The 15,764-nt window shown below is 35.8% G+C and overlaps 1 protein-coding gene across 8 annotated transcripts in view; it reads right to left on the reverse strand.

Annotated features, from left to right (window-relative positions):
* The window catches only part of PTBP2 (polypyrimidine tract binding protein 2), an 80,430-nt gene extending 65,116 nt beyond the window's left edge, over positions 1-15,314 (reverse strand). For 4 of the 8 annotated variants that reach the window (XM_029227871.1, XM_029227870.1, XM_029227869.1 and 1 more), the window contains exons 1-2: positions 15,059-15,314; positions 13,356-13,386 (exon numbers count right to left, since the gene is read on the reverse strand). In XM_029227871.1, coding sequence (XP_029083704.1) covers positions 13,356-13,386; positions 15,059-15,066 — 39 coding nt within the window. In that variant the 5' untranslated portion in view covers positions 15,067-15,314. Of the gene's footprint in view, positions 1-13,355; positions 13,387-13,662; positions 13,791-15,058 lie in introns of those variants that run through there. The other 4 variants (XM_029227867.1, XM_029227866.1, XM_029227865.1 and 1 more) reach the window with 1 other exon arrangement.
* Between the last annotated feature and the right edge of the window lie 450 nt (positions 15,315-15,764).

Raw genomic sequence — 15,764 nt, forward strand, 5'->3', positions numbered from 1 at the left:
TTATCAGCTACTAAAGCCCACTGGGTGAAAGGATGATAAGAGCACTCTACACTGGATGCATCAAGCTGAGGACACTTGAACCTACTGATAAATGTCAGTACTGAACCTACTGATAAAACATCACAAAGAGGTAACTAGACATGTTCCTCCTGGTGTGATACATTAGAAATTACAGAGTACATTTATAAAATATTCTTGCTAAAAATTAAACCTGAATCCAATCAAGCCTCATCTAACTACAAGTACACAGGAAATACAAGACATGGGAAACACACAAAATGACAACATGAAGGTATAATCAGCAAAATTATAATTTTCAGAAAATTGTACAGAATAGATGACCCAGTTTCTCTAACAAAGAAAATCAAGAAAGGGGGAGGGAGAAGGAAAACTGACATAAATAGACTTAAAAGAACCAAATCAACATGTTGACTTTCCTTGATCCCTGATTCAAAGAGAAAATATAAAAGACTTCTTTAAAGAAAATATAAAAGACTTCTTTAAAGAGAAAATATAAAAGACTTCTTTAAACTTTGACTACTGTTAGACATTAGATGATATTAAGAAATTATTTTAGTGATGGGGTGGGATTGGGCAAAATAAGTGAAGGGGATTAAGTGATACCAACTTCCAGTTATAAAATAAATAAGTTACTGGGATGTAATGTACAGCTTGGGGAATATAATTAATAATTTTTTACAGTGACAGATGGTTATGGTGATCAATCTGTAATGTATGTAAATTTTGAATCATTATGTTATACACCTAAAACTAACATAATATTGTATGTCAAATATACTTCAATAAAAAAGGAAAAACTTATTTAAAATTTTATTAGGTGTGATGATATAAATGTCATCTTTAAGAGATTATATCTACTAGAAATACACATTGAAGTATTTAGGAATGATATAATCACTGAGATTTACTTTAATATTCTCCCACAGGAAGGCAAAGGAAGTATATTATTATACCATTCACCCTACTTTTGTATACCTTGAAGCTTTCACAAAGCTTAAAAAGTGAAAAAGCTGTAAGACGTTGATGAAACACATTGAAGAAGACACAAATAAGTGGAAAGATATTCCATGCTCATGGACTGGAAGAATACTGTTAAAATGTTCACACTACCCAAAACAATCTACAGATTCAATGCAATCCTTATCAAACTAAGGATTTAGTATAACTAAGCCCCTTGGCATCAGTCTTAGCAATGACTTTTTGGCTTTGACACCAAAAGCAAAGACAACAAAAGCAAAAATAAATTTGGACTATATCGAACTTTTAGCTGCTGCAGAGCAAAGGAACCCATCAACAAGATGAAAAGGCAACCTACTGAATGGGAGAAAATATTTACAAATCATATATAGAAAGTTAGTATCAAAAATAAACAACTCATACTACTCAGAAAAAAATGAACAGTATGATCAAAGAATGAGCAGAAGACACAATAGACATTCTTCCAAAGACACACAAACAACCAACAGGAACATGAAAAGGTGCTCAACATCACTAATCAGGGAAATGCCAATCAAAACCACAATGAGATATCACCTCACACCTGTTAGAATGGATATTACAAAAAAAGTAAGAAATAACAAGCACTGTTGAGGATGTGGAGAAAAAGGAAGACTTGTGCACTGATGATGGGAATGTAAATTGGTGTACCCACTAAGGAAAAGGAAAACAGGTTCCTCAAAAAATTTGAAAAAGTACAACTGTATGATCCAACAATACCACCTAAGTATTTACCCGAAAGAAATAAAATCACTATCTATAAAAGATATCTGCACCCTGTATTCATTGTAGCACTATTTACAACAGTCAAGACATGGGAACAACCTAGGTCTCCATCAACACATGAAGAAAATGTGGTTAATCTATACAATGAAATACTATTCAGCTATAAACAGAAGAAAATCCTACCATTTGCAACAACATGCAAATGAGGTCATTAGGCTAAGTGAAACAAGTCAGAGAAAGACAAACACCATATGATCTCATTTATATGTAGATTCTTAAAAAAACAAACAAAAACCCAAAACACTGAACTCACAGATACAGAAAACAGTGGTATCCAGAAGCACAGCCAGGCCTTTTAGGGAAGGACGGAGGGGGGATAGGAATTAGTGAAGGTGGTGGTCAAAAGGTACAAACTCAGAGTTATGACATAAATGACTCCTGACAATATAATGTACCGCATGCTGATATAGTTAATAATACTGTATATCTGAAAGTTGCAGAGAATAAATCTTAGAAATTCCCATCACAAGGAAAATAATTTAACTATGTGTGGTGATGGATGTTAACTAAACTTATTCTGGTAATCATTTCACAATATATACATACATCAATTCATTTTGTGCACCTGAAAATAACACAATGTTTCTACATCAATTACACCTCAATCTTAAAAAAAAAAAAAAAAAAAAAAAAAGATAAAAGGGAACTCTAAAAGTCAAAGCTTACTGCCCAAACTATCAACTGATCTTTCTTCACCTTGAATGCATTTTTAAACAAGAAAATAAACATGTTCGGGATGGAATTTAAAGTAGACAAAAAATAATAATACAGTAAAATAGTGGGCAAAAAAAGACAAAAACATAAATTAGTGAATCATGAAACAAACAAAAAAAATTAACAAAAGCTGGTACTTTGAAAAGACCAGTAAAATAAGGTCTCTGATAAGAAAAAAAAAAAAAAAGCAAAAGGATAAAATATGAATGTGTACTGTTAATAAAAATTTAAAAAGGCAGAATTTTAAAATGCTATAAAATTCTGGGAAATAGAAAAGTACTGAATAAATCAATAACTTTGGAAAAAAATCAAACTGGCAAAGAAGCATCTCTCTTTCCTCATGCCTACACATAAGCTTTTAAAAATCCTTCTAACATGTAGGGAAAATGATGGGAAGTACATACAGTGCTGATTAGCTTTGGTAAAATTATCAGTGAATTAATTTATTTTCCTTTTTGCCTAAAGCATTAAGTTTCTGCATTAAGCATTAAACAAAATAGTATGGAGAAGTAAAGGAAAAATTCTTCAAAGAAAAGTATCACTGTTCTCTCCAGCTCTGCCATCTTATTTTTTTGATAATACAAATACAATACTCTCCAATTAACTTATAAATTTAGTACAACTATAATCAAAACCTGAAAAGTCTTCATGGAACTTAGCCAACTGATCTTAAAAATATATATACAGTGAAGAAAATGCCAAGACAATTTTGAAGTTGCAAAATTCACTCTCCAAGATTCCAAAACTTACTGTGATGCCACATTAAATTCAGACATTTGGGTAGTAAGACAGTAATAGACAATGAAACAAAAGAGATAGCCCAGGGAAAGTTTCACACATATATGGAAACCTGACAACTAACACTGCAGATCAGTAGGAAAATATGAACCATTCAACTGAGTTTGTACCAGATTTGTTAGCCATTTACAACACATTACACAAAAATTAAATTACAGGTAAACTGAGGTCCTAACTGTGAAAATCAAAATTTAAAAATTTTCAAAATAAAATCCATAAGACTATATAGTATAAAACCTTGAGTTTAAGAAAGATTTCTTAAAACTAAAACGTAAATTTAATGTTAAAATTTCCTACTCTACTCATCAATGCAAAAAAATCAAGCCACAGACAGGAAGGAATTTATCTGTACCATATATAACTAACAAAGCTTTAGTACCCACAATATATAAAAACTCCTAGAAATCAGTAACAAAAAATAAAAACTTCAAAGTTGACTTCTAATAAAGGGCTCCTTCTAAATAGGATTTACAAATTAAAGAACTACAATACCAAGCATCATTTGAGCACTTACGGCCATTCTGTGCTAAATCTTTTACATATTATTCAATCTTCAACATAATTTCTGAGGTAGGTCCTGTTAAACCCATCTTAAAAGTTGAAAAACTGAAACTCAGAGGTTACCTTGTTCAATGTTAGAGGCCAACTCTAGTTTGTTAATTCTACATCACGTGCTTTTAATTTGACAAGCCCTTCATTGAAAAAATTTCTTGTCCACCATCAGTAATGCCAATTTATGTTCAATTTTAATATATTTCTATTATAGAAAATTTAATTGGACTTTCAAGATATACTTCTTTGTACATATCCTTTAAGAATACTGACAAACAGATGTCTATTGAGCAAACTATGCTGAGCATAAACAAATTGAAGAAAAAGTTATTACAAAATGTTCTTGGAAAAAACATCACACAGACATATGCAAAAAAAATCAGATATCATATATCTTCTAATGGAAAAACATATCACCACTTATAAAATATTACTAAAAACAGAAAGAGAACCTGATGGTCTGTAGATCCATCTACCAACTGACTATATGGACAACATAACAATTATAACATCAGAATACAATCAGTATATGCAGACTATGGACAACTCTGTAAGACCAACAACCAGTTTTCTTCAAAAATAAAATGTAATTATGAAAAACCTCACAGTGATAAAAGGAGAATTCGTAAAGTGAAAGAAATTTAAAAGGCATGTCAATTTACTGAATGTGTTCTTATTTGATCCTGATCCCTCCCCACCACGAAAAATGAACTCTGTAAAAATATTATGACTTTCATGAGACAAATAGAAATCTTACAAATCTGGCACTTAAGAACATTAAGCAATTGTTGCTATTTTGGGGGGGGTGCACTAACAGTACTGTGATTGTATTTCTTTAAAACAGAAAGAGAGGGAGGACGGACCCTACCTTTTAAAGAGACACACCAAAACATTTATGGATGAAACAACCTGGAATTTTTCTCAAAATAATACAGGAGGAGAAAAGTAGAGTGTGGATCTCCTAAGTTTTAGCAATGGGTTGTTCGTTGATGATTGTTGGGGCTGAGTGACATATAAATAACGCTTTGTGATACTACTGTGTCTTTTTTTAATGTTTAAAATTCACCACAACAGTTATAAGATGAATCATTGCTCAAAAACACATACCTTTCATAACTGTTGTATTTTATTACTTTTAAAGTAAAAATATTACCTAACCACCTTAGCCCTTAATGAAGTATGTCTGAAACTAAATTAAGAAAGCTATTACAGTTCAGGAACACAAATGGACCAAGTAAGAGATCAGAATAGTTAACGACTATATTCTAATTCATGATGCTCCATACAGTACCAAAGCCAACTATTTTGCAGCTCAGTCTCCACATTCTAAAGATAGCAGAATAATGAGCTACTTTCATGTATGGAAGCTTACAGATATATGGAATACTGCCTACCACATGAAATACTTGAAATTTTCTCCAACCTATCGGCCATTCTATCTTTTCTCTCCCTCTCATATATTACACAAACCCTTCGCTGTAAAATCCATCATTCAGCTAAATTGTTCAAGGGCTATGAATTTGTGCCAGCCTATTGACAAAACTTTGGCCATGTCTTCCCCTCAGCATATACTGCTCACTTCTGCTCCCAAACATTTACAATACACAGGTCACAATCCACTGATTTCATGAAATCTACTCTGATTCTACCAACCAATCTTCCCTAAACGTAGCCATAGGGCATTTGCTTAAACCTTGTATATTTGTTTCTTCAACTAGATGAGGTTCTAGAAGATACAGCTCTTTTGGATCTCCAGCAAAAAGGAAGAATGTTGTGCAATAAAATTGGTATTTACCTTTTTACTGATAAGTGGCTCATGAGATTATGGGCATGTTGAAGCCAGAGACCCTTCAATAGTCATTAAATATATACTGAGTATGTACTATTTAACAGGCACTACTGATGACACAGAAACAATAAAACAAAAAAGGTCCCTGCCCTCAAGACACATATATTCTATTCTTAATGTCTCTGAATCACCAGTCTTTAACACAGTGCTGACATTCAGCAGACACACTGATGTCTCTAATTTGAAATTCTAATACAAATACCCTAGCAAGCATTATGTAATGTTTTAAGAAAACTCAAAATCTAAAAACCCGAACAACACAGTTTTTCTTAACCCACCTGTTATAAATCAGTTATGTTCAACTATTACAAAAAAGTTTCCTTTAGCATTATTTTACTGTAATTGTCTAGGAAAGCCAATGATGATGAATAAAATAGTCATATCACAACTTAAAACTGTGCATTCAGCAATTTACACCAGTGCTTTCAAAATTCTAGTGAAATTTAACTTGAAAAAAGCTAACTACTTGGGCCCATTATTCTGCAAGAATTTCAAAGGCAAAAATGGTTAAGAGTACAGAAATGAAACCTCTGAAACAAATTACAAAGAACATAAAAAAACATTTTAAACAAATGCAACAAACTTCATATTAAAAATTCACAAATTTCCTTTCTTGTTTTACAGTCTCACTGACCTGACCAAATACAAAGGAGTCTAAAATCATTGGGAACTGAGTAAGTCTACAGCACATTTATAAGGATAATGAAAAATGAGATTTCAACATACCCTAAAGCTATAAAAATTGTTTGTTCTTTATGTAGTATAAATTGGTTAACATTAACAAAGGACCTAATTCACGGAAAATACTTTTTATGCATAAACACTTTTAATCTTCAGAATTTATAATCTCAATTTTAAAGAAACTGAAATTAAAAATGTTTAAGTATCAGAGACAAAAAAAAAATAAATTATACTACTTCATAATTCAAACACACCTAGATGCCCAAAACTGTATGAGGTAAAAAAGTAATAAACTGTAAGAAAAAGTACCTATGATGTATATGAATCAATTTTCTTTTTATATAGAGTTGTAACAAACAAGATAATCATTGAAATAGATCACATATACAAAGAGGCAGTTCACAGAAATAGAAAGTCAAATTTTGAAAATCTCACCCATTTCAAATTACAAAACTTTTTTTTTTACCGTGAAATTAGCTAGTATTCTAAATTTTTATTAAAACCCACGATTGGTAAGGGTGTAGAAGAACAGGCACTCCCATACACAACTGTAGAAAACAAATGAGTAAGGAAACTTGTGGCATTGTGGTTTTAACAAACTTTTTAACTGTAAATTTCATTTGACACTGCATTTTTACTTCTATTTTTAGTATGCTTCTATTTTTAACTGCAAAGGGAATCAAACCAAAATGTTCATCAATGTGGATCTAAATTGTGGTATGTCAAGCAACTACACTGTGGTGCATCCACAGAACAAAGAATAAGATAAATCTATTACTGCAGAAATATTACATAATTTTTTTTTTAAAGTGAACTTCTAATTTTGGCCAAGAAGGTATAACATGAGCCACTTTGCCCAACTGAGAAAAAAAATAAAAGAAAAAGAAAATCACACATAATATATAGAACGATGTTCTTCAAGACCACTGGACATCAGACAATGATGAACAATGATCCCCCAGAGTCAGAAAACAACCATGGGGTAAGGCCATCATCGTCCCAGCTCACTCACTTGAGAAAAAGTCCAGGTCAAGGCACAGCTCAGATAAGGAAACCAGGTCGAACTTGGAAAACTCCCTGACAGTTAAGAAAGAGGCAAGAATCCAAGGGGACCAAAGCAACTAGAGTTTGTATGGCAGAGTTCCAAAGACAGCTGCACGGAGAGAACTCTGGAAATCTGCAGAGAATCCTCCCTAAGTATCCAATGCATGTGCATAACTATGTTAAGGGTAAAGTAGAAGATTGTCTTGTTTAAATCTTTTAAAAAGATAAATGGCTGTTTAAACAAATAAAAAGAATGCCTTATAGAATTTATAACACGTAGAAGTAAAATGTTATAATAATAGTACAGAGGCCAAAGGGGGAGAAGTATTCTAATATTCACGTAGTATATGTAAAGTAGCATAAATACTACTTGAGTTAAGACTGTGATCAATTAAAGATGTATGCTATAAATCCTAAAACAGCTATCAACATAACAAAACAGCTATAAGCTAATCAGCTAAAGAGATTAAAATGGAATTAAAAAATTTACTCAATCCAAAAGAAAGCAGGAAAAAAAAAAAGGGAATGAAGAACATAAGAGACAAAACAACAAAGTGGTACTTTTAAAACTAACCATATTAATATAACAATATTGAATGTGAAGGGTCTCAACAACCAAAAGAGGGTGTAAGATAGGATTTAAAAATCAAGTCTCTATTTTATGCTGTCTACAGGAAATACACTTTAAAATCTAAGGATACAAATAGTCTGAAAGTAAGATAATGGAAAAAGATATACCATGTAAACTGTATTCAAAAGAAAGCCAAGATGGCTGTATTAATATCAGAAAAAGTAAAGCAAAGAAATTTAAAAAAAAGAAAGCAAAGAAATTTTTAAAAATTTTAAAGCAAAATAGATTACCAGGGATAAAAAAGGTCACTGCATAATAATAAAGGGGTCAATGAATCAAGAGGACATAGTAATCCTGAACGTTTATGTACTAATTATAACTTCAAAAACATAAAGCAAAAACTGGTAGAACTGCAAGGAAAAACAAACGAATGCACAATATAGGAGATTTCAATATTGTTTTCTCAATAAGTGACAGAACAATAAAAAATCAGGAAAGGCAGCTCACTTGAGCAACACTACCAATAAACATGACCTAATTGACATGCATAGAACACAACAATAACAGAATGCACATCCCTATCAAATGCACTTAAAACAGGATATATATCTGAACCATAAAACAATAAAATAATTACAAAGATTCAAGTCTTACAAAATGTTCTCTAAGCACAATGGAATTAAATTAGAAATAAATAACAGAAAAATACATGGAAAATTCCAAATACTTGGAAATCAAATAACATACTTCTCAATAATCCATGGGTCAAAGAAATAAAAAAGCATATTGGAATGTATTTTGAACTGAATGAAAAGAAGTATAAATGTGAAAATGTGAGGGATGCCATGAAAGCAACACTTGTATGAAATACATGGCATTAAACCTCTCTATATTAGAAAAGATATGTCAACTACATCAGCTTCAATGTTAACTAAGAAGAGAGCAAACTAAATACAAAGCAGAAAAACATTAAAACAGAAGAAATCAATAAAATGGGAAAGAGAAAACTCCATGAAACCAAAGGCTGATTTCTGTTTTATATTAATGAAATCAATAAATAAATCTTTAGCCAGACTGATAGGGAAAAGACACTATCAATACCAGGAACGAGAGAAGCAACATCACTATAGATTCTACAGATAATAAAAATATAAAAATGTAATACAACAAACAACCCTATGCAAGTAAGTTCAGCAACTTTGATGAAACAGACTAATTCTATGAAAACAAAATTACCAAAGCTCACTCCAGAATAATGTGAATAGTCCTATATCTATTCAATAAATTGAATGTGGTTTAAAACCTTCCCACAAAGAAAACACCAGGCCCACACAGCTTCACTAGTGAACTGTACCAAACTTTTAAGAAAAAAATATCATTTAAGGTATTTACCCTAATATCAGGAAAAAAGTAAGAAGGCCTGCTCTCATCATTTAAATATTGTACTAGATGCCACAGGCAAGAAAAACAAAAGGCATCCAGATAATAAATACGATGAACAGTGTATATATAAAATCTGACGGCATCTACCAAATAGCTGTTCGATCTAATAAATGAGTTTGGCAAAGGTGCTGAATACAAGAGCAATGGGCATAAATAATCTGTATTTCTATATATTAATAACAAATACACATTTGATTTTTTTTTTCTTTTTTTTGCAGTACGCGGGCCTCTCACTGCTGTGGCCTCTCCCACTGCGGAGCACAGGTTCCGGACGCGCAGGCTCAGCGGCCATGGCTCACAGACCATGGCTCACAGACCCAGCCGCTCCACGGCACGTGGGATCTTCCCAGACCAGGACATGAACCCATGTCCCCTGCATCGGCAGGCGGACTCTCAACCACTGCGCCACCAGGGAAGCCCTGATTTTTTAAATTACTTTAAAATAGCACCAAAAAACACAAAATAAGGATAAATCTGACCAAAAAAATACAAAATCTATACAGTGAAAACTAAAACAATGCTGAAAGAAATGAAAGACCTAAGTAAATGGAAAGATAAATTGTGTTCATGGATGAGAAAACTCAACATTAAGATGTTAATTTTCCCCAAATTGCTCTACTGATTCAAGTTAATTTCAATTAAATCCCAGCAGGCCTTTTTGTAGAAACTGACTCACAGGAAAATGTGAAGGACCCAGAAGAGCCAAAACAACTTTGAAAAAGAACAAAGTTCTACTTGATTTCAAGATTTAATATAAAACTACAGTAATTAAGACAGTACGCTTTTGGCTACTAGGTAGACAAAAATGGGTCAATGGACGAGAATACAGTACAGAAACAGAATCATACGTACATACATAATTGATTTTTGATACAGGTGCAAAGCCAGTTCAATGAAAAAAATAGTCTTTTCAATGAGTGTTGCTAGAAAAAGTGAATGTCCATATGGAAACCCAAAAAACCTTGATTCATACATTGCACCATATTAAAAAAATTAATTCAAAAAGACTTAAATGCAAAACTAAAAACTGTAAAACTTCTATTAGAAAACAGAGAAGAAAATCATTGTGACCTTGGGTTACACAAAGATGGCTTATATATGACCAAAAGCATGAGCCACACCAAACCAAAAAAAAATACACACCACAGAGCACCTGGTAAACTGAAATTCATCGGAATTAAAAACTGCTGCACTACTGCTCTTCAAAACACTGTGAAGAGAATGAAAACACAAGTGGCAGAAAATATTTTAAACCATATATCTGATAAAGAACTTGTAACCAGAAATGTAGACTTCTCAAAACTCAAAGAAATAAATCAATTTAAAAAGTGGACAAGAAATTTAAAAAGACACTGTACCAAAGATGATACACAGCTTGAAAACAGCCCATGAAAATGTTCAGCACCAAAGACATTAGAGAAATGCAAATGAAAACTACAAAGAGATTACGACTTCACATCCACTAGAATCTCTATAATCAAAAAAAACCAGACAACAGGCACTGGAGAGGATGTAGATGGACTGGAAATCTCATACCCTGCTGGTGGCAATGTAAAATAGTATAACCACTTTAGAAAATAGTTTGCAGTTTCTTAAAAAGTTAAACATATGCCTAACCATATGGTCTAGCCATTCCAATCATAGGTATTTCCCCAAGAGAAATGAAAGCTTACATTCACAAAAAGACCTGCACAGGAATGTTCACAGAAGCTTTACTTATTATAGCCCAAAACTGGAAACAATCCAAATGTCCATCAAGAGTTGAGTGGATCAACAAATTGCTGTATATCCATACAATGCAATACTACAAAGCAATAAAAAGAAATGAACTACTGATACACAATATGGGTGAAATCCCAAAATAAATATGCTGAGTGGAATAATCCAGGCAAAAAGAAGGTACATACTGTATGACTATTTGTTTAAAATTCTAAAAATTGCAAACTCATCTATAGTGACAGAAAGCAGATCAGTGGTTGCTTGGGGAAAGAAAGGCAGATGGGAGAGATTACAAAAGGGCAAAATGATACTTCTGGGGTTCATTATCTTGATTGTGGTGATAGTTTCATAGGGGTATACATGTCAAAACACTAGTATACCTTAAATATATGCAGTTTATGTCAAATTGTATCTCAATAAAGCTTTTTTTAACAACAAGATATGGACCAGTACACACGGCATGAATCCATATGTGTTGCTAAACAAGGATGTTTACACGTGTGCTAATATATAAACTAATAATTTCAGGAAAAAATGCACCAAAAATAATGTTAACATAATTATCTACACCTAAGAAACAGGACTGGATATCAGGGAGAAATACTTTTCACTTTAAATTTTTTTTTAACCATGCACATTATTTTTTTTTAATTTCATAAAAGCTTAATTACTTGTACCTAAGTCTGACGCCAAAGCAAAAATTCTTAACCATTATCCTAGAAAATTATTTAAAACATAACTTTAGTTATCAAAACTTTTATATTAAACACTGGACAAAAAAATTGGCTAGCAATTACTTTTATATCATTTTCTAACGTTTTCTCTTCAAATTACTAATACAGAAAACTGCCAATAAACCAAATATGTACATCCTCTTCCAGGCATCTTCATTTCTCTCTGCTTGTTCAGGGTCCTATGAGTTCCTTTTCTCCTCATCCAGTAACAGCTGACAACTCAGACTTGAATCATTTATTCTTTTAAAAAATTCACTTCCAGAGGCTGTTTGGATGGTAACTATAATATCTACATCTTGCACTCTCAACTTAGAAAACAGCATTGCCAAATAAAAATAAATACACCTTCCCACAAAGAGCTCATCATTTCTCCCCCAATCTACATAATATGAACTTGACAAGCCTAAATATTAAAGCATGGACAAGTACTTAGTTTACTAGATACAGAGGACAGAAAATAAGCAAAACGCAAAATATCTCCAAAAGCGTTCTGAATAATATCACACTGTTATGGATGAAATTTTAAGAATTCCAAAAATTATTTGGAACAATCAGCATAACTGGACTAAGCACACAGCCTCTCAAGACTACTCACACTTGAAGGGGGGAAATGTCACTGCATCCAATGTCATTGCATCCAACAAGTATCTTAGTACTAGGCTTGGAAGATGGTGTGTCAGGCTTGGAAAATTGAAGATTTAAGACAAGAACCATGCCCTAAGAGGGCAGAAAGGCTTACAAACAAAATTTATAATAAATCACGATGTTAAAATATGCAAGGATTCAAGAAAATGAAACGCCTAAGCACTAGAACTAAGGTTTAAAGTATGAGTAGTTTTCCTGGTCATAGTGAACGAGGAAAGATTCCAAACAATCTCTACCATAAGGCCTATCTTTCTTTAACAGACACACAAACCAGCTTTATAACTTCTGACTCAAATTTGAAGCTAACTGCCTAAACAAGTTTCTTTTCTCTTTAAAGATCAGAGCAACTGATTTCTAATGAGGCTTATTATTGGTGAAAATATTTTAGTCTTCGTAAGACAAAAGCAGAGCTAAAAAAATCTTAGATTACTAAAATTATATGATTTAGGTCAAATCACTTATCTGTCCATTTAAAACCATCATATCCTCTCAGAAAACTGGGTTATTTTCTATTCACAAGAAGCCATATCTGAAAGCTTTTTAAATTCCTTGAACACCATTCATAACTTTTAAAATGTTATTCTCACAGACTGCCTTTCTAAAAAAATTTATGGTTGTTGTCTATTTAGATTACAACTATTTATATAAACCAACTTTAAAAATTGAACAAAACACTTTACACTTGAATTTTGTAAGCTGTATTATAGTTTTCAAAAGCCAACAGAAAGTTTCCACTAATGATGATAATATGCTCAGTTGACTGAGGAATCCAGTTTTCATTAGTTTTAAACTTTTTTCCTACCTTCACGCCAACTGCAACTTCAGTGACAATTCTGTAATGAAAAAAACAAGTTTCAACCTCTTGTTCTTCAAATGGTCATTGTTTGAAACTTTTTAGGGTAGTTCATCATTCATGAATTTTCCACTCACAACGCAGACAGAAAACAAAGATGGTCAGTGGCACATAATCAACTTGGCTTTCTAGAAATGACTTTCAAAGGTGTGATGAAACTCACCACACTTTTGGTATTTTTTAACACTTCAAATAGCAAACTGAACAAGCCCCCAAAGCCTATAATACCCCTTTACCCTTTGATTTAAAACTTAACTCTTTAGTAATCTTGATAGAAACAGGAAACATGAATTCCAGGGCAAGTTTTGCCATCTATTTCCATATTGATCTGGGGGAAAGAGTGAACTTCTCTGGATTTGTTTCATCTGGAAAATAATCTCCAGAGAACCTCTAGGAAGATTCAAATTTTGTTAATCTGTTAACTTTTATGTGACCTGCACTTAGTTTCTTCACAAAATACCGAACTCCAGATGATTAAAATAAACTCACATTTTACTTCTGACCCTTCAAATACTGTCAATGATTCCAATAAACGTATTTTTTAAGTGATACTCTTTTCCTATGCCCCCAAACGGGATGAATACGGCTATATTTTCACCCTAAAGGGTGCCTCCTTTCTAACAATGAGTTAAATTATTAAAGAGTCTTTTCAGATGGGGAGCGTTAAGTACCAGGGAGAGACCCCGGTCCGTATCATTTTCCGAAGCCCTTGCCTCACCTCACTTAGCACTACCGCCAGCCTCAAAGATGCAGCACGGCTCTGGCTTTTTGGAGTTGTTTTTGTTTTTCCAGAAACTGGTCAAAGTAGCTGAAAAGGTGGCCCTGTGTTGACTATCTACTCTTGTTTCTGCCATGGCTCTTGGCCTTTGCCCATGTGACTGATGTCGACCACAAACACTTCGTTTTTGAGATGATTTAATTGCTGGGCCCTTCTGCCAAGCTTGGAACGATCTTAGGCCACACAAAAAGGCGTTTTTTTCAGCCTCCCGCCCCCACTAGCGGACTCCAGTGAAAACAAAGGAGTGTGACATCTGCCCTCCCCCTTCCTCCCGCCACCGCACGCCTCCCCGCCCCCCCCCTTCCCCCGCGGCTCCCACCCAGCCTTCCCGGGAGCTCCCGCCACCGGCATCTCCCCCAGCCGGGGCGGGGCGGGCCGGGCGAAACCGGGGAGGCTTGGGACGGCTTGGGGGGGGCCTAGGTGGGGGCGGCCTCTCTCTCCGCAGGGAGACTCCCACGCAGGCCTCGCTCTCCGGCCGCTACACCCGCTCCCAGCCGCGCCGCTCGCCCGCGGTCCGGGTCCCAGTTTACGGATCGAAATGGCTCCTAGAGGGGGCAGGGCCGGGCGAGACGTCCTGGGACCCCCCAGAGCCCATCCCCCGCTGCCCCGCCGGGACCCGCTGTCTCCCCGGGGTCGTCGTCCCGCCGTCTCCCCAACGCCTGCCGAGTCCACAAGCCCGCTTTCTTCCCGTTTTCTCGACCAGAGCCCGCCAGGGGGAAGCCCAAGGAGGGGTGTGTGCGATGGGGCGGGGGTTGGGTAACTGCAGCCCAGCCCTGGGGAGGGACCGCCGGGGGGTTTCGGCCCGACCCTGGACCAGGCCGAAGGCGGGCCCCACTCCCCTCTCGCACACCTCCTCGCCGGCCTCGTTACCTACCCGTCCATTGCCGAACCGGACAAAGCTTCGCTCACAAGAACCGAGCCACGCAGCCGGCGAGACACACAAGCGGAGAGAAAATGGCGGCCAGGTCCCGACGGAAATTGCCGAAGGTGCTGGAGCGCACGGGGCAGCGCGCGGCAGCGGCGGCGGCGGAAAGAGCCGAGCGCGCCGGCGCCCGGCTGCGGGCGGCGAGCGGCGGGGCGCGGGGACGAGGGGGAGTGGGCGCAGCCGCCGTCGCCTCCTACGCGCCGCCGCGCGCGTGAGGCCCTCCGCCCTCCGCTCTCAGTGCTGTGGGCCGGGGCCTGCTGCTGTGCAGCGTGGCGTGCTCCGTTTCTTTTGTACGTTCCTCTCCGAAGTCCCTGTTGCCCTCCTAGGGCGCTGTGGGTGCGACACCGCCCAACCCTCCACACCCACTGCCTTAGACCTCAGGAGCCTGGTCACTGGACCGCAGGACTCCCCCCAGGCAGCCTCCAATTTTCCCTCCAAATCAGGCTCCAAGTTGGCTCCCCCCTCGACCTAGGCGGGCCAAGGAAAAACTATTTTATAGCTTTTTTTTCTATGCCATCTTTTATTTGCAGACCTCTCCATCCTCTTAAAAAACAAACAACACTTTACCCCGTTAACCAAGACCACTGCTTAGTAAAAACAGTATTTCCAAAGCAAGTACACATCATCAGATTGAAACATACGCTTTTGCTTCCAG

This window comes from Monodon monoceros, unplaced genomic scaffold, assembly GCF_005190385.1.
Source record: "Monodon monoceros isolate NGI ecotype Baffin Bay Population unplaced genomic scaffold, NGI_Narwhal_1 Super_Scaffold_18, whole genome shotgun sequence".
NCBI lineage: Eukaryota > Metazoa > Chordata > Mammalia > Artiodactyla > Monodontidae > Monodon > Monodon monoceros.